Raw genomic sequence first — 20,140 nt, forward strand, 5'->3', positions numbered from 1 at the left:
ATACTATACGTATTTCTTTGTTTAGGCTCTTCTGTAAGTATCTACAAGCATCAAACGACGACAACAACAAAAACAACGAACAAACAAAGTTTATTGCACTTCTGTCAATTAGAGGTCTAATCAGCGTCTTTTACTTGATGAGACACAAATCTGAGAATTCTGTTTCCAGTTTAAGCCCACAATGAAAGTGATTAATTTTTGGAATGTTTTTTGGTAAGATTTTTATATTGGAGGAGGGATTTCATTTACATTTTTTTAAGTATTATTTAGACGAAATGAAAATTAACATCAGCCTTAGAGAGGAAGTTGTTTAATGGGCACCTAAAGTTAGTCCAATATTTATTCAAAAAACAAACATAATACAAACGAATATGCTTATTAGGAAAATGTATGGTTAATGAAATTTGTTTTATTTAAAGAAGTTAATCATCAAGTTCGTTAAAATGGTGTCAATGAACTAGAAGGGATAGAATTTCTCTGATATTTGAGGAAAAGATTTATTGGTTTACCCATTTGGGGGGGGGGAGGGTAAATTCGAAATCAAGTTAAGTGATAGTGAGAGTGTCAAAAGACTCAAGAAAATCATAAGAACAAAGACTTTACTCAACAAGCTAGTAAACATAAGAAGTTTCTTATATAATTTTATTTATGATGTTTTTTAGAAAGTAGCAGGAAGTAATTGGGTTTAAAGAGCTTTGTTAAAGGTATTGAATTATGAAGAGGTTTGACAAAGAACCTTCAAAATAAGACAGATTTTACGTCAAAAAAAGAGCTGGGATGTGACCCACACTAATAACTTCTCATTTGAATTGGTCTGTTAATATACATGGTTATCCATTTTTCAGTTTCAAAAGTAAACAAAAACACACACACATTTATTTTGTTAATGATTTTCTTTTGATTATAAAGTTTGAAGGTTAACATTACGTGTGAAACACTACATCGTTTAATTGACCACCACATGCATTTTTGCAAGCATCGATTCTTTTGAGGTAATTTTTGACAACTTTTTGACACACATTGGGAAGTATCTCAGACAAAACTTGACGAGTTTTTAAGAGTTCAAGAGTTAAAGGTATATCTGCATAAACACGGTCTTTCGCATGATCTAGTTAGACGGTTGATATCGCCACGACGAGAAATTACACGGCCAAAAAATGTCTCTTGCAATAAAATAAAATAAAAATAAAGCTATATTCGCTCTAGTTGTGTGGCATGTGGCAGCGTCTTGTTAAAACCACATATTCTCCAAGTCGTATTCTTCAATAGCAGCTAAAAAAAGTCGGTTATCATGATACAAGTACGCTCTGTATTTACGGTGACAGTCGTTTCATCGTCGTTTTCGACAAAGGAAGGTCCAATCACAGCTCCAGACTAAAGACCGCGCCAAACAGTCAATTTTTGTGGATGTAATGGCGTTTCTTGAATTACTTGAGGTTCCTCAGAACCCCAAATACGAAAACGTTCTTAATTAACATACCCACCGAGTGAGTAATGTGCTTCGTCGCTCAAGAAAAAAAAATGTTGTTCGAAAATCGCCGTCCACCGCCTGTTGCAAAATGGATAACCAGATATTTCTCAAAGTCTGATAAGATACGAATAACAATATTTTGTGTAAAGTAAGAAACGTTTGGAGTCAATAACTATCTTTGCTCTTAAGATACTTGGGTCGAAATCATTTTGTATCAGTTTTTAGTTGAATTAGTAGATTTTCTTTATTCTTCTTTAAAAATTAACTGAAAATTAACAACAATATTTTGGATATATAGTTGCTCCCAAATTTGAGATGCAATGTTTTTGGAAAATTCTTTTTAATTTCTATTTTTTCTTATTTTTTTTCTTGCGAATACATACAAAAAACATTACTTAAATAATAAACAAAAGGTAATATTTAAAAAAAAAACTTCATTATCTCAACATTTCATAGCAAAAATTAAGCATACATTTTGTATTTATGACTTCTTAAATCAAGTTTTCAAAAAAGGTACTGCTATATTTACTTGTTAAATTGAATTTGAAACCCATGTTCTTCGCAGTAATAACTTTCGCTTCAATATTCACTTCTTCATTTTTTGTGGAAATGGCAGAGAAAAGAAAAGAAACCGATTTTGGTACAAAACAATTAATTTTAAAACAATATTTAAACAATAAATATTTACTTAAAACTGGCGAAACCATAAAAAAACCTGAAAGAGGACAAAAATAAATCTTTTTTCAGAAAAACAAACGAGTAATTGAAAGAAAATTTAAAGTAAACCCCAAAACGAGTGTACCAAGCTTGGCGGCCGAAATGGCGACACTTATTGAAAGACCAGTTTCAAAAGAAACTATTCGTCGCGTTCTTTTGAAAAATTATTTTAACGGCAGAGTTGCTCGAAAAAACCTCTTATTTCCAAAATTAATTAGCGAAACGTCTTGAGTTCCCTAAAAAGCACCTCAACAAATTCCAAAGTTTAGGGAACTATGATTTGTTCTCGGACGAGACCAAAATGAACTTATTTGGGTCTGACGGAAAAAAAAGAAAATTGAAAACAAAATACCAAAAACATAAAATTTGGAGTTTTTTTTTGGTTCAATTTTGATAGTAACTGTGTGTTAAAATAACTTTGCTTTCGATATCTGTTTTTTCTCTGAGATGTTGTAGTAGACAACCAATTTTTATAAGATTTGTTGCTTATAAAAAATGTCAATTGGATTTTTTTAAGAAAATTACCTTTGTGTTTGGTCAATCTTGAGGTCAATATATTCTTGCGATATTCGAGTCGAAAATGAGTTTTTATTAATTTATGTTTTTTGTATATTTTTATTAAAAATTGTGAATTAGATTTTCTTGAAAGTTTTACCAAATGTTAATTTTTTTAGTAAATAAAATTAGTTTTAAGCCAATATCTTTAATTGTTGCAAAGATATTCCACTCAAAACTAAATAAATATCGTACATATGTACGAGTAACATTTTGTATGTTTTTTAAACATCCAGATGTCAAAATTCTGATGTTATTCTTCGATCTATAAAATTATTTTGCTTTTCATTAATTTTTGTGCACTAAATATTCAAAGTGATAACATTTTTTTTTCAACGAAATTTGTTTTTAAAAAACCTTTAATTTAAGTTTTAGGGACCTTGAAACTTGTAGAACTGTCAAAATTTTCAATTCGACATGTTTGACCGACAGTACAGATTAAAGTCAAAGAACTAAAGATTTGGGGCATATCTAACATATCCTTATGCACTCAGTTTGTCCATGATTTAGAGTTCTATCAATTTATTGTTAATTAACCGTTGACACCTTCACAAAGACTTATATCTTAAAGTAGGACTTAAAATAAATCACTTTCCATGACATCAGTATGGTGGCGAATTTTAATTGGCTACGGCGGCGCACCGGTCGTGATTGACTTCATTTCATATTGTAGGTTGTAGGTTTTGCTCCACATGCAGCATGACAAGCGGAGTATCACGAACAGGAAAATAATATATATGGAAAGGTATCTGTATCTGTATGCCTACTGACATACTGCTTCATTTTGAAGTTGAATCAAATGACCTAGAGAGTGGACCTTTCTTGAAAATATATGCCATTTGGTTTGAGTGCGATAAGGAAATTGAAGTCAACCATAACAACTAACATCGTCACGACGACCGACGATGACGGGCGATTCCGAAGAAGAGAACTGCAATGATGACGTGTTGATTACTCTTCGAGACCATAGAAACTTGACAGTACGTTCGGATTGCTATGAATTGATATTTCATATCAAAGAGAGAATTGAAATAAAAAAATATAGTATGATATTAATTTATAAATTTTTAATTTTAGAGAAAATAGTTCCCAAAATTTAATTTTCAAACTTCCATTGGAATTGGGAAAAATCAGTCCAATAAAAAAGCTTCTAAAACTTGATTAATAAGAATACATGAAGAATAAAAATAAAACCGTACAATTGATCGTGTGTTGCCATAAGTATATCAAATTTTGTGGAAATTTGTGTCAAATTTCCTAGAATAAAACTTATTTTTTATATTTAAAAAAAATCTACTCCATTTATTACACATTATATTCTTTAACAGAAATTATGTCCTTTTTTAAAACATTATTTTCTTTTCCTTGCAGTTATGCGCCCTAAACGGAATTAATGTTTGACACGCATGCCGGTCATAGGTAAGTGTATAAGTTACCAACAAAGTTAATTTTGTTTAGTATTACAATTTACTTATATTATAAAGCTGAAGAGCTTGCTTGCTGGTGTGTTTGTTTGTTTGAAGGTGCTAACCTCAGAAACTATTGATCTGATTTGAAAAATTCTTTCAGTGTTAGATAATTCATTTATTTAAGAAGGTTATAGACTATAAAACTTTCGCCTTTTAAAAAATGCCCCACTATACATTTTTGAACGGTAACTCCACAGGACGCAGCTAAATTGAGCATACAATTAAAAAAAATAAAACATCACTACAAACTTACTTGAGTATCAAACAACATAGTTTTTTTATGTTATGATTTATGTTATGATTTAAAATATTTTGTGTAGTTAATGTTTTAATGCGTTTTCAATAAGAGTTTTTACGTTAGCATTAAAAAAAACTGGTTCATGAATAATTTTTTAGTTTGTGACTTTACAAATTCCATCTTTCAGGTCTGGAAACCATTGTGGAGCATTTATATAGAGCTTGTCTCCAACGTGACCTTAAATACTTACTACTTACAGTCCGCAAAGGACCAACATGCGCCTCCAGCCGTGACCCAACCATCTAAGTCGTTGGACTTTTGTTGTTTTATCCAGAAAAAATTCCTTAACTAGCTCAAAGCTATAGCTGTCCATGATGTCGGTTTGTCCAAGACATCGTTGTTGAATGTCCTTTTTTAATGACAGCATATACTTTGTCTTGCCCTCATTGACAACTAAACCCATTCTCTTCGCTTCCTTTTAAATGCACCCCGAAATCACGCTTTGATCTTCCAATTATGTCAATAATATCTGCGTACCCGAGTAATTGGATGGACCTTTGGAAGATTGTGCATTTAGTTTTGATTGTTGAATTTTGCACAATTCTTTCTAGAACGTTGTTAAAGAAGATGCATGACAGTGCGTTATCTTGTCTAAAACCTTTTTTGACATGAAATGCATCGGTGGGATCTTTTCAGACCTTAAGAGAAAAGCGTGCATTTTCCATCGTTATTCTGCACATACGGATGAGTTTGACAGAGATGCCAAAGATAGGGAAATTCCGATTGTGTCTTTGCTTGTGCGGCATTTATTTCCGTCTTGTTGAAAATAAACGTGGTCCATATCGATACGTTCCCATTCGTAATATAATCAAGTAGTGACAAATTTGGAATTTCGCCAACACTACGGATTACCGCAGAAATAGGACTCATTAGCTTGCCTCGATCGATAAGCCATCCTTTAGTTTTGTGAAGTGAACATTTCTCATCATTTTTGGAGTGAATTTTAACAATCATTAGTATCATAAGATGACAGCTTTAAAAGTGATAGATGCTTAAAAATAGGTTTATTACTTTTTTCCTCTTTCCTCTTCGTCGGCTAATTATCTCTGTAGAATCATCAGATCTAAAGATGTTTCTAACCCATTAGTCTTTTCCTCAACTAGATCGTAGGTTCACCAATTGGCATCTTTATAAAAGTTGCTCTAACTTTAAAAAGCAGGCAATTCCAAATAGCAACTCCATTTTATTCTTCGTTTTTATTTTCTTAATTGGTATAAACTAGTTTATACTGTTAAATTCCCTCACTGATAGTTTAAGTTATGTGTCAAAATTACGGAAGTAATTTTTTCCAAATATCTGTATAGTAGTATTAATTTACTCGTTATTTTGCATTCCCTTTTTCGAACTTTTGAAGAATTTCAAGTACCTATGTACAATAAACGATATTGTTTTACCATTTGTTCCGGTTATGAATGATTTGAAAGTCCAATCACGTTCTTCCTCCTGCATCAGAATAAAAATGTCATAAAAACACAATTTTTCTTTCGTACAAGTTTCTGCATAAAAGACGGTTTATTGCATAATGTCCGCACTTAATAAACCATTCTGCTTGCGACACATAACCAAGTCACAGCCATACAAAATAACAACACGCCTGACACCTGAAAACTTCGTTACACGATCATAAATGCTGATGAAGACGATGGTAAATTTTATGACGTCAAGGTCTAAACAGCCTTTGCATTATAAATAACTTTGTATTATTTTTTGTTTTCATATTTTCATTAGACTTCTCAGCAAGCACGTGTTTAGGAACTTAAATTTTAATTATGTTAACAAATTTATGCTTCAATTCTGACATTTCAGAGCATTGAATGCAACCAACATTTTTATTAAACTACTTTCATTTTTGTTTGACTTTAAGTTAATTGCATTATTACTATGTTCATCAAGCCCTCAAACAAACTGGCAGTAATTTTACGGTGCTGTCAATTATTATTAAATTGTTTTCCCTTTTTTTTCAATTCCAATTCGACTGATTTACTTTGAATGTTAATTTAATGATCTGACGTGTCTTGGTTGCGGCAAAATTCAAAAAGAACTCTTCGAATTTCCAATCAAGTTGCAACTTTAGGTAGCTATAGAGACGTATACAGTTCGTAGTCTTCTACTGACGAGGGAAAAGTGAAACTGAAAAAAAAAATCGAAACAATCAGATGCAAGACTGATCGATTGCTGCCTGGCGATTTGATTAGCCCTTTTATGGATGTAATAATGATCCAAAAATATATTTGTAAATTTGTAAATATGAAGTGGCTTGCCAACGGCATCATATGATAAACCTTTAATAGATACTTTTACTTTCCAAGTATGAGTAGAAGCAGATGATGGCAGTGGTGGTGTGCGATGTTCGAAGACTTTGTTATTCCCAAGTGTTGTTGTATAGAATATAAGTTGGATAGGTTTCCAATTACAATGTGGGACTTAAAAATTATAGGTCCATAAAGGAGAGGCCTACTTGTTCTTCACATAAAGTACCGATTCAAGAGATAAATATATTTAATTGGTTTGGAAGCCTTTTAGAAAGAAAAAGTTCAAAGATTTTGGGGCAATGATAAGCAAGCTTTAGTGTGTCAAGAATTTTTAAACTTAAGTTATGCGTAGATAGGTGTTCTTGATTATACTGGGATTTTCAATAGTAGGTTTAAATTACTATAAAATAAAGAGTACTTTTTAAGAGAAATCTTTAAACGTATATTTTATTGTAAAGGGGAAGAATACCATTAACAATTTGAAGCTATATTAGCAAATGGATGAAGATGCAGAATCATATCTCTTTCATAAAAAACTCGAACGTTTGTGGTTCAATTTTTAAGGCCTTGAATCGATTGTGGAATATTATTGACAAAGTTGAACAAAACTTGAAGATTTCTATTTTCAACTCGTTATTTAGATTTTATTAAGTAAACCTTTTGTGATGATATAAATTGCAACAATACCGTTTAGCAGCTACTTCCTAACATGCATTAAGTATGTCGTGCGTCGTTAGTGCGAGTTTAAAAAGTCTTTTCGCGATTCGAGCTTTTAAATCTTTCAAGACTTTTATGGTTTAACCTCTGATTCCTGAGGTGAATTTAAAATAGCAATTTAAAATAGGGCGAACCATCACTTCTCAAATAGGTGTTTTTTACACAATATGTAGAGCTATACTTCAACCTTCTATAAAACGATTGTACTTCAACTAGAGTGACTCTATAATACAAGCTTTTCTCTCCAAACAAAAGTATTCCAAAATCTAGACCCATTAAGGAGCCAAGAATATAACCCAAATACACACTGTACACATTGTTTGGACGACAAGATAATTGACCTAATTTCTTACCCGGTTTTGGGTAGAGAGGGCCGATTGGGTGGACATCAAAACAACTCCCAGATGTGGCAAGAGGTATTTCCTCCTAATTGCTACACAAAACATATCGAACGCTAATTAAGCTCGAATGCAGGTTTGCATTACAATCAGCTCCAAAGAGCAGGTGAAGAGTTTCAGACTTGAGTGGGAGGGCTGCAGAAAGCCAGCAAACAGAATACAGATTTAGATTCAGATGAACAACGCACGCGAAACGATGCCAATGTGCCGACGCGACGATCGACAGCCAAAGTTAACTCCATTGTTGTTGCAAATTGCATCTAATCAACCATGCAGAAAACAGAGAATTTTGCCTATCTTGGTCAGAATCAGTGGCAAGCCAGAGAAAAAAAAAGTCTGAATTCGGTGTTATTGGAGAGCATACATACATATACACACACATGCATATAGGTTGATATAAGCTTGGTAAAGGACGAAAGGCGCAACCATTATTTTGTGGCAGCAACAAAGTTCAATTGGCGTGTGTTTTGTCCAAGTCTGACAACGCGTTAAAAAATCCGCCTTTTATACACTTTCTTGCTAAGGCCCGTTTATATGTTGCGCTACTGCTGAAGCTCCAATAGAGACCAGACGAAGACGGTGGATGTGGCGGTGGTGGCGGTGGTGGCGGTGGCAGTGGCAGTAGCATGTAATGTTAGGGTTTGAATCAGCTGAATTACTCTGAGTGCTGCTGTTGCACATTGTTGGATCGCAGATCACAAATTTGTCCGACACGATCTTATTTTGTGTTTGGGAGGCTTAGTCTAGCTGTCTGCTTATCGCTTCTTCTGTCCGGGAGGCAAGTGAATTTCACCGGACTGCAACGACGATGAAATCCTACATAATCCCCTCCCTATATGAACAGCAAAAAAGAGTGGAGTGAAGAGAGTGAGAGAAAGATCGGTGCAGTGGCGGCAAAAGAGAGTTACGATGGCATATTGGTGTGATTTATGGTCAAAGTCTTTGGGTGCTACTTTTCAAGGCGGATAAAGTGCGACGCGAAGCGACAACACAAAGAATACAAAATAGGCAATAGGATAGCTATACCGATGGACTTTAAAGCACAATTCATTAGCACACCGAACACGAATGGCACGACCATTGCGACTCAAGTCAAATCCAAGACCCAACGACATACAAGTCGACTACGGATAGTGCAAAGACCAGACCAACAACCAAGAGGAAATTAAATTAAATTAAATTAAATTCTCCGCGCCATGTTGGTTGATGTGCTCTAGTTTTGCTGATGCACTGTATCACACAGCACATTTATAAAGTCTAGTCTTTCACTTTTTTCACTTCTGTGTTTTGTGTGCTTGTTTATTATTTGTTGTTTTTCTTGAGAAGAAAAAAACTAATAAAATTCATTCAATTTAATGAGATGGAGAGGTGTACATAGCTGACAAATTGGTTTGATTTTTATTTGAATTCCATGCCAAATTTGGAACAATTTACTTTGTTAAATGGTTTATATTTGTGTAACGTGGAAAAATGTTGCGTCGTCGCTCGGTTGTACAGGAATATGCCCCATCGAGTTTGTTTTTTATTTACTATTTTTTTTTATTGGAAGTGAAATATTTTGTTTTAAAAGCTTACTGCCTTTGCAAATGTCTTGAGATGATCGGCTTTTGATTTTCGAAGGAAATGCAGGCTTGCAACCAAAGATGAAACCTGACTTTGCCTCTAGAAAAGTTTAGTTTTATTTGCAACTTAGACTAAATGGTTTCATGTGTGGGTGAAGAATACTGTTCTAGGCCTGGTACTAAAGCTGTCATTACTCAAAAGACTAAAATATATTTCCTATCAAAAAAAGTTCAGTCTTTAAAAGGTATAAGGGATCACTAATGTATGAAAAATAAGCAGTACCCGTATTTTGTTGGAAAATCTATCAATAGTATAGAAGGATTTTTTAAACGAATAACGAGCACAATATCCGCAGTATGAATACTACCGATAAAAGTTAAAGTAGAATCTTACTACAGATGGGTTTGTGACATTTGTACGAGTCTCGAATAGATCTTATGTAATTTCATGCTCAAATGTTGGTACGATTTATATTGCATTTGTATCTCGATGGCTGTGTTCGTTGAGTAGTTGTGCATTTGGAATCATGTGTTTTCCATTGGGGAAAAATCAATCTGTTACTGTTGATATTATTTAGTTTTGTTAATGAAAATGGATTAACTAGGTTTATTTTGCAAAAAAAAATGATTTAAAAGACATTCGTGTTTCCACAGCACAAAAAGATTAAAAAATGATCAACAGATTAACAGCACTTTCTAAAATGCAAATAGTGTTTCAGTGTTTCTTATGAAGTGCAAGTAAGATAGTTTGATTCGTGTTAAGCAATTAAGAATTGAATAGTTTAGCACCATATAAGAATATGCTACCTACTCCATGTGCAATATTTTTTTTTTTTTGATTAAAACAAATCTATATTTTTTTCATCACAAATTTTGACTCGACTCATTTCAACTCGATTCAGGTATATACAGAATTGAGGCGAGCTTCAATCTCGATTCAAAACCACATGTTCATGTATTAATCAACGAACAAACCCCCTTCTTGAATTTTTTTATTCAATGTCAAACTTTGTTTTAGAATCTCAATTTCCAGATGTTTTCTTACCATTTCTTCTTAAAAATTGTCAATTTTATTAGTTTTAGTAAGTTTTATTTGCTGAGTTAATTTTAACTTATGATTTTCACAAAAATATCTTCTGTTTTTTTTTTTTAATTATTATTCTTACAGGTCTTCTTTCAGTTGTACCAATTTTTAAATACAAAAAACTGGCTACTGCCTTTACTATTTAAAAAATAGGAAATAACACGGGTAGTTTGTTCTTAATCTTTTAATCGACGAAAAGCTAAAGTTTTTCTGTTTATATTTAATTTTTAAATCAATTGATCCAAAGTTATTCGTTGTCTAAATTCTCTAAAATGGCGCCCAACGCGAAATTTTACTTTCATTTTTAATATACAACTACTACAGAAACTGAGGACATTATTTAAAGTGACAAAAAGTCCCCAATGCGACTATAAAAAGTTATTAAGTTTTAAGCTGTTTTCTAAAATATCTAAAACATATATTGTTTTGTCTAAACAGTCGTTTCAAGTAATAAACGTTTATTTCTCTTTCATTTTTCTATAAATTGTTTTGGTCAAAAATATCAAGATATTTTTTAATTTAAAAAAAAAAACAAGCATTCCAATACTTATATTTTTTTAAAGTTCTGCTTAAACTTCTAGTCACTTCATATAAATAAAATAGTTAATAATGTATACGCAGGCGTATACGTACTATTTTAATTTTGTTTGTATTATTATTTTAGCTTATTTGACATAAAGTTCTAAGCTTTGAATTGATTTTAGAATACACATTTACACTGCCAACCACTAGGATGAGGGCACACGTTTTGAAATAGATTTTTGCTTTTTATAGTTGGTGGAAGTGTTGTAACCGGAAACTTTTACAACCTGTGAATAGGTAGCAGTTGAAAACTCCAATATCAAATAATAAACTACTTCAAAACCGCTTAAGAAAATGTTCCACTTAAGATAAGACCACTCCAAATATTTCCGTGTAGGAGTTTACAAGGCGGTCTTTTGAAAACGTTTGTATAGAATATCCAAAAGAGTGTCATAAAAAACTATTTTAAATTATAGTAGTTTGAAACACACATGTGATCTAAGAGAACTTTGATAGCTACTAGAAAAAGCAAAAATAGATGCTCTGAAGGATTTATAACCCTCAAGACTTCAATAAGCAAAAAAGCTTAACAGCAACAAAAACATTTAAAAAACAAACAAAGAATGGTACAAGACAGAAACAGAATATCATAAGAAAATAGGTTAATTCAATTAATAATTGACTCAAATTTCACTCTACCAACGACTAAAATAAGGTCCAAAAACCGAATATCTGCCAGAATAACAACGGTTCAAAGGCTAATACAACAAAGTGATACTATCCAGAAAAGAAAACTAATAAATAAACCTGTTTTGAGGCAAGTACACAAGAAGCATCAGATGAATTTGGCAAGAGAGCATGTTACTTGGATCAGTGCATGAAAACGCGTTGTCTTATCGGATGAAAAAATTTTACCTATAACGGCCCTTGACGGTTGGTTACAACATGTATTCCCATGATTTGAGAAAGAATGAGCTTATTTTGGAAGCAAATCATAGCCGCACATCAGGTGTAACAGAGTGTTGAGCTATAACTTACTATGGTACAATCGTCTATTAGTTTTTGTCCACAATCAACGGGAACAGCTGTTAATGTTTGCTGGAATGATCATTTCCAAAAATAAAAAGTATTTTTGGACCTTCACCTCAGATTTTCCAAAAAGGCTATGCCTTAGTTAGCAGTTCGAGGGTTGTTAGAAGTTGAATTTAATCAGAAGACGTGAAACTTTTGCCATGATCCCTATATTCACCACATTTTAACATGATTGAAAGAGTTTGGCCATAGCTTTTTCGTAAAGTCTATGGAATTGGCAGAAAATTTGAAGAAAAGGACACCTTAATCGAGATTAATTCCTGGCTCCAAATTTTCTGTTATTATAAAAAATATTGTTGAACTATAAAATGTAAATATTTCATAAAATGTTTCGTTATCTTCTGACATTTTGCATGCGGCCTTATCCTGTTGACGCACTTTTGTATACCCTCTTTCAATAGTTCATATTTTGATCTTGGGGAATTCCAACGCTGTTTCCAATTTACCTTTTAATTATATAAATGTATGTAAAATGGTGAAATGCGTACCTATGCAAATGTAGTTCAAATTTGCCTCTACAACACTTCCACCAGCTATAAGAATCGGTTCTAAAATGTGTGGCCTCATCCTAGTGGTGGGCAGACCATCTACTTTAGAAATTCAAACTTAGTTGTGGATCCCTTCTTTTTAATACCAAAAAAGTTTTACTATAACAGAACAACACAATCTTGCTAATCATAAACAATTATATAACACAATTTCGCTCAGAAAAAATTGGTACAAGCGTTTAGAACATCATCATTAAGAAATTGTAAAGTTCCTAAGAAATACCAATTGAGCACATAAAGTTCTTCAATTTTTTTTACATTTTTTACTATTTCAAGCAATACATTATTTGTTAACAGCATTTAAATTTAAAAGCTATTATTAAAAACGAAATTATTTCTTAACTTTTTCATATCTTTCTTGAAAACAATAAAACTACAGTTATGATATAAAGTTCTATTCTTACTAGCAGTTAAAATGTTCTCATAAAGATAATCTAAGCTATTATTTTCTAAATCTGAGAAATTGTTCGACGTCTGCTCAAAGAGGCTTAATATTAGGGTAAGGTCTGCGAATAGCGATCGATATTCAAGTAGAGTAATTAATTGTAAGCCTGAAAAACAGTTTTTGTGTTTCCAACTGTGTGTTTGGCATAGTTCATACTTTCAAATGACGTCCACATGCTCGTCAACAAAATACATTATAGTTGGTCTTTCAGAAAGAACATAAGCCACAGCCGACATCGTCTTATTGATTAGATGGTTTGAGCCAACGACTCACCGTTTCAGAAAAATATAAAATAAAACAAACTTTAGGTGCTTGTCGTATCCAAACAATAAAAGTTAGTCATTTCCTAACGAAAAACTTCAGGTAAAGGTGTCATCCTGGGACCAACAAATTAAAGTATTCTATTAATTCTTCCATTATTTTTTGAAGATAAATAAATAAATTTAGTGCAGGCATGCTTGTTCACTTTAAAACCACTCACTCAAAACTTACAACCTAGTTAAGTTGTCCTATCAAATGTTACCAATAATCATTTCTAATTTCTTTGTCTCCTTTTTTTTCTTTTTAGGAAATCATATCTTCTCCACAATGTGGAGTAGATGGCTAGTCAGCCCTCCAGTCATATTACTCTATTACCAAATAGTATTAACAATATCAAATTGCCTAAGCGCAGTGCCACTGGCAGCTGAAGCTGCCTACAGTGGTGCTGCTGCAAGTGACTTCATAATCAGTAGTAGCGGCAGCAATAGTGGCAATAATGATGGGAGTTTAAATAATAGGCATTTGCGGTACAGCGACAGCCTTAGTGATACATATAGCAATAGTTACGATAGCATAAGTGATAATAGTTATGATCATCTACCTGTCCCCGAGCCTCTGCTACCATCTCTATCCGCCCCCTATCAGCAGCGAAGTCAAAGTTATAAAATCAGCCCGAAACCATGTACGATTGGTAGCATCGATGGCACGTGCATGTTCGTGTGGGAGTGCATCAAGTCCGAGGGTCAACATGTTGGCATGTGTGTTGACACATTTATGTTTGGGTCATGTTGTGCGCACAATCTTACCCAAAACATTATAATGCCGCAAACGTTTTCCTTTACTCGACCACCTCCGTCGCTAGCCTCATCGGCGTATCTGCCGTCATCATCAGGTCATCATAAGCCCAGACCACCATCGAGTATAAGGTAATTTAAGAATTTTCACCATCACGTCTCGAGTATTTGCTTCATATCAAAATATGTTAATGACCTTTTCGTGTTTATTAGTGGAGTTACAACAATCGAACGACCGCATGGTGCTGGCACTCTTGTGGTCCGTCATCCGCCTGGACCCCATCATCAGACTGTCATCACCCATCATCATGGCAGTAGTAATTACTTCCAACCGCAGTACCAGAAGCCAGTCACGTCATCATCAACTTCATCTTCATCATCACCGTTGTCGACTTCATCGTCTACTCTGACATATGTGTCAACTACGAAGAATCCTAGTCTTACCAATTCATTAGTTGATATGGAAACATCTGCCAGTATTTCATCAAGTAAGTTTTGAATCATTATATTTTTGTGTTGTAATCGTTAGATTGACATATTGTATTCGAATATAGGTCTTTGGAATACATCACCACAGACAATCCAATGGCATATGACGACACAACCGAATTTCATAACGAAACCGAGACCCCCAGTTTGGGAGAAACCCTCGAAGCCGATCAAGCCATCGAAGAAACCCATTCAAACACAGGCGTCATTTATGACAACACGAAGGCCAATCGTTACATCAGGGAATTTCCCAACCAAAACGAAACCACAGGTAAAGATTTGTTAGGGTTAAGTTAGAAAGGGGGTGGGAAGAATTCTGTAAGCGTATTGAGCTTGTAACATATTGTGGCCCTATTTACCTGCTTTTTGGAGCTACTTCGCATAAGCAAATAGTTTCAACTGTTAAATACATTTTTCAATTGTGCGAAGTTAAAATATAAAACTGTCAATTTTTAAAAATATTCTTCTTCACTTTAAGCCTAATTTTCTTTGTACAAATTTTGTAATAATTTCCCTAAACTGAAACATAAAAATAGAAATAAATGTTTTGTTTGAAACAAAATAATATTTACTAATCATCTCATTGCAGACCTTTGGCACAAAACCAACGAAACCAGCGACGACAACTAGACCCTATTCACCATACTTTAGCAGTTCGAGTAATGCCCCACAAACTTCTACAACCTCTAGACCGATGGTTTCATCCAACCTCTACTTTCCGTCAACTCATCATTCGTCCCCATCACCGACGCCATCGTCTTCCTATCCAACTTTTATCTACCCCACAAGCAGCAAGCCAACAAAGGGTCCCATAAAATTCCCAACTTCCACATCAACAACTCCAAGCGTCTTCCCAGTCCGATTTACACCACCACCCCTTAACCACACAACCATCGAATCCAACGAAATTCTCAATCATGTGACGACGAATGATAATCCCATCAAGACCATTTCGGCAGCTCGAAGTGGTAAGTTTTAGCGTCTTTCAGGATGTACATGCACACAAAAACAACAGACAACTTTGACACAATTCACCAACATTTCTTTCCTTACAGAGTGTGGAGTTCCATCACTAGCACGACCGGAAACCCGCATTGTTGGCGGCAAGAGTGCTCCATTCGGACGCTGGCCTTGGCAGGTGTCAGTGCGACGGACATCTTTCTTTGGCTTCTCGAGCACACACCGGTGCGGCGGAGCATTGATCAATGAGAACTGGATCGCAACAGCGGGCCATTGTGTGGATGAGTAAGTTAAGATCGGACCAAATTTGGTCTCTGAAGTCTGTTGTCTCTGTTCATTGAGAACATTTCTTTGCACACACGCACAGCCTTCTTACCTCACAAATCCGCATTCGAGTCGGGGAATATGATTTCTCTCACGTCCAGGAGCAACTTCCATACATTGAGCGTGGAGTCTCGAAAAAAGTCGTTCATCCCAAATACAATTTCTTCACCTACGAGTATGATCTGGCGCTGGTGAAACTGGAACAGCCTCTCGAGTTTGCCCCGCATGTGAGTCCGATTTGTCTACCATCAACTGATAGTCTCTTAATTGGAATGAATGCAACGGTCACGGGATGGGGTCGGCTGAGTGAGGGTGGGACATTGCCATCAGTGCTACAAGAGGTAAGTTTTGTATGCTTAATGCTGGTTACAAAAAATTCGTTAAACGAGTACTCTTCTTCCGTCGAACAGGTGTCTGTGCCGATCGTTAGCAATGACCGATGCAAGTCGATGTTTCTGCGAGCCGGACGACAGGAATTCATCCCGGATATATTCCTCTGCGCTGGCTACGAAACTGGTGGACAGGATTCATGTCAGGGTGATTCTGGTGGACCTTTGCAGGTAAAAGTAATTTGAACATTTCGGTGAGAGTTTATTTATTCCGACTTATCCCAGGTCAAGTCACAAGATGGTAGATTTTTCCTTGCCGGCATCATCTCATGGGGCATTGGATGTGCTGAAGCAAACTTGCCTGGTGTCTGTACAAGGATATCGAAATTTGTTCCTTGGATTATGGAAAATGTTGTATGATGACTGAAATTTTTTAAAACACACAATAAACAAAAATTAAGCGGAATATTTAAATATTGTAAATACATGATTTTATTTAATTATTTTTTTTTATTAAATTTTAAACAAAATGTTATAAACTAAAGCAAGCACAGTTAAAAAAAAAAACGAAAAATATGTATAATTGCTTTGAAAATTGTGATTTCTTTCTTCTTAGTGTTCTTAAATCCTCATATACAATGTCTCATAGCTCATTTGTTGTAATTTAAATAATCTTATAACATTAAACATACATTTGTAAATAAATTTAAATAATTATTAAAAGATTTGAAAATTATAATTTTAATTAATTTAAAACTGTTGTTATATATTTTTATATTGTAAAATTAAATATATTAAACAAATATGCAAAATGAATAAAATTGAACACTGAATTTTAAATGTGAAATATATTTATTGCCTTAGTTAAGCAAATAAATATAATATTTTATTTTATTCAAATTTTAATTTAAGTTCAATTATGTATTTATAAGAAATTAAAATATGTATAATAACTAAAACAAATATCATATAATTATAAATTAAATATATTATGTAATTTTCTTGCCCAAAGATGCAAAATTAGAAGAAAAACAAGAGAAAATAATAAAACAAAAAAACATATAGAATTAATAATTTACTCTGAAAACGGTAGTTGTAGTTTTTGTAAAAATAAATAACTTAAAAAAAATGTTAAGAAAAAGTACTTCAGATCTTATCTTCTGATATTTTTAAATACAACATCAATAAGTTTTGATTTGCACTCTTAAACTATGCTGAAAAAAATAGAGTCAAGAAAAGTGAAGTAAGTTTCCAAGATTGAAATTGATGCTGCTTGAAAAAATGACTAGTTGCCTCGATCTAAATTTGTGTCTAAGGAATGCTGCTTACTTCTGTTCTCCCAACTTGCCATTCGTTAATATGCGTGATAATTATCTACGACACACACATAATTCAACAGTCACAATTTATATATATCTAGAAGTCTCAAAACAAAGCCCTTGTATCAAAGGGGAGCAAGTCCATATTTGTTGTCTTTGAGGGAACACCCAACCTGTTAAAAATCGCTATAATTGCTAAAATTGTTTTGTTACAAGGTCTTCAATTAATAAGTTCCTTTCTTATTCACTTAATGAAATGAAATTACAAAGTTATCACAAAAAGAGTGATTAAATTTGTTGTCAATTTATTTTTAAAGATCGAAACATCAATAAATAATTTACTTACTTTAATAAAAAATTGTTATAGTTCTGCAGTTTCAAGAACACTTAAGGAATTAATCCAAATGAAAGCATTTCAACACTAACATTCGATTTGGCAACGAAATCAGCATTTTGTTTAAGAAGAATTTCCAAATGGCAGTTTTTTGGAATTGTAATCTCTGTTATTGCCCGATTTTCATAATTTAAGTAATCAAATGAAGGTTAAATGTCAATTTAAATTTTTGTCACAAAAATTCCGGCATTCATCAGGATTGCTTTCATTCGTATTATTTCAGCAAACAATTCTCACAAGCTTAAACGTTGGTTCGTTTTTTCAAGCACAGGATTACTCAATATTCCTGTGATCGATTTTCTCAATAATTTAACTAATAAATAAAGACCATGGATCAATCTCAAAGTTAGTGCGATGGACTGTCATGCGAGAGGTCTTGGGTTCGATCCCTGCCTGTTCCACCTATAGTTTTATACACGGGTACTGCCTCTTGCGAGGAATTGACAAATTCTCCAAGAGTAATTCTTGTTATGAGTGTTTTCTTAAATTTGCCGTTCGGATTCGGTTTAAAACTGTAGGTCTCATCCATCCCTGACAACAATACTTGCACACAGGAATGGTTGAGAGGTGTAAGTCACTAGGCCCTAGTTCTCAACGGACTGTTGCGCCACCCGATTCAATTTAATTTTTAAAGGCATGAATCCAAATCAAAGCATTTCAACACTAACATTTGCTTTGGCAACGAATTCAGCATTTTGTTTAATAGAATTTACGTTTGACATTTTCTTGGAATTGTAATTTGTTATTATTCTGTTATTAATTTATGTAATCAAATGAAAATTAAATGCCAATATTTGTCACAAAAATTCGTGAAATTTATCAATATTGCTTTCATTTGTATTATTTCAGCAAATAATTCTCACAAGTTAAAACGTTGGTTCATTTTTTTTTTCAAGGACAGAATTACTCAATATTCCTGTGATCTAATTTGATTGGCAAACGATTGTTTACATAATTTCACTAATAAAAATAAGAACAGGACCAAGCTCAAATTTATCGTCTCAAAAATAAAGCATTCAACATGTAACCTTTACGCCGTTGTTCCCGAGAAAATAATTGATTTCTTGAGAATTATCCCAAAAACATTTCTCTATTCTTCAATCTACTGCAATCATAAGCATTCAATAAAAATAGATTAATTAATTTTCAAACCCAAAAATGACGTTTTTCTGAAAACATTGCATACTTCGCATATCTTTTCTCTGTCGCATTGTAGGAAGGCAGATGTACCAGGCGATCATGATTATTTAGAAGGTATAAGAAATTTGTTTATTTTGCTTGCATTCTTCAATAAAATATGCCTTGTTAGTGTAGTTGTGCTTTAATATATATATTATTTGTCATCTCCTATACATGCTTCCTAAAACAATACACACATAACTGAGGAATGTATAGGTGGGTGTGGTCACACGACAGTAAATTTGTTTTAATAAAAATACACTTCAAACAGAAGAGTAGAAAGAAAGAGACATATTTTTGTCTTTGACTCGAATGAAGTGTGGCACTAGAAAAAATTATAATTTTGGTTTCTGTTAAATGGGCACCCATCACTCAAATTCATAGCGAGTTACTAGGCGAACATGTTAAGAAGCAGGTATAATTTGACAATCACCATTCTTTCCCTGTTCTTTTCTTTCTTACTTTCAAGTTCAAGATCGCCCACTCCCACTCTTTTCAAAACTGTTAAAGTATTGCTCATTGCTAATGTATTTAGACTAATACTAACGAGCCAAACCGATCTTTCGTTCTCCTGTTTATTATATCCTCCTTGGGAGTGACTAATCTAGAAAGAAAAAAATACCTACACGAATCTTTGCTTATGGACAACGAATACCTGCTGTTTTTCATTATCGCCTAGTAACTCAAAGCATTTTTTCTATGAAAATGAAGCTGATGGAAGATTTTACCGCAACCCATATTTTTGTTTTGAGTTGTTTTACTTAATTCACATTCGCTTTGTACCAAAATCGTTGTAGTTGTTTTTGCTCAAGGTACTTATTGTTTTGCTTAAGCAAAATAAAATTTTTGGCGCCTCTTTCATGTTTCTTTTTCCTTTCTTCTGCATCGATAGATACAGACAAAAGAGTGAGTAAAATGCTGATCAGAGCCGTCGATTGGACTGAATTGTCAGTAATGAAAT

General features: G+C 33.5%; 1 protein-coding gene across 3 annotated transcripts in view; it reads left to right on the top strand.

Annotated features, from left to right (window-relative positions):
* LOC129940623 (serine proteinase stubble) overlaps positions 1-17,193 on the top strand; it is a 164,758-nt gene extending 147,565 nt beyond the window's left edge. For all 3 annotated transcript variants that reach the window (XM_056049013.1, XM_056049011.1, XM_056049012.1), the window contains exons 3-11: positions 4,115-4,162; positions 13,699-14,317; positions 14,399-14,673; positions 14,740-14,945; positions 15,264-15,642; positions 15,730-15,919; positions 16,002-16,299; positions 16,369-16,518; positions 16,573-17,193. In XM_056049013.1, the coding sequence (XP_055904988.1) occupies positions 4,150-4,162; positions 13,699-14,317; positions 14,399-14,673; positions 14,740-14,945; positions 15,264-15,642; positions 15,730-15,919; positions 16,002-16,299; positions 16,369-16,518; positions 16,573-16,707 (2,265 nt within the window). In that variant the 5' untranslated portion in view covers positions 4,115-4,149 and the 3' untranslated portion in view covers positions 16,708-17,193. The remainder of the gene's footprint in view (positions 1-4,114; positions 4,163-13,698; positions 14,318-14,398; positions 14,674-14,739; positions 14,946-15,263; positions 15,643-15,729; positions 15,920-16,001; positions 16,300-16,368; positions 16,519-16,572) is intronic.
* The last annotated feature ends 2,947 nt before the right edge of the window (positions 17,194-20,140 follow it).

This window comes from Eupeodes corollae, chromosome 1, assembly GCF_945859685.1.
Source record: "Eupeodes corollae chromosome 1, idEupCoro1.1, whole genome shotgun sequence".
In the NCBI taxonomy this organism is placed as follows: Eukaryota; Metazoa; Arthropoda; class Insecta; order Diptera; family Syrphidae; genus Eupeodes; species Eupeodes corollae.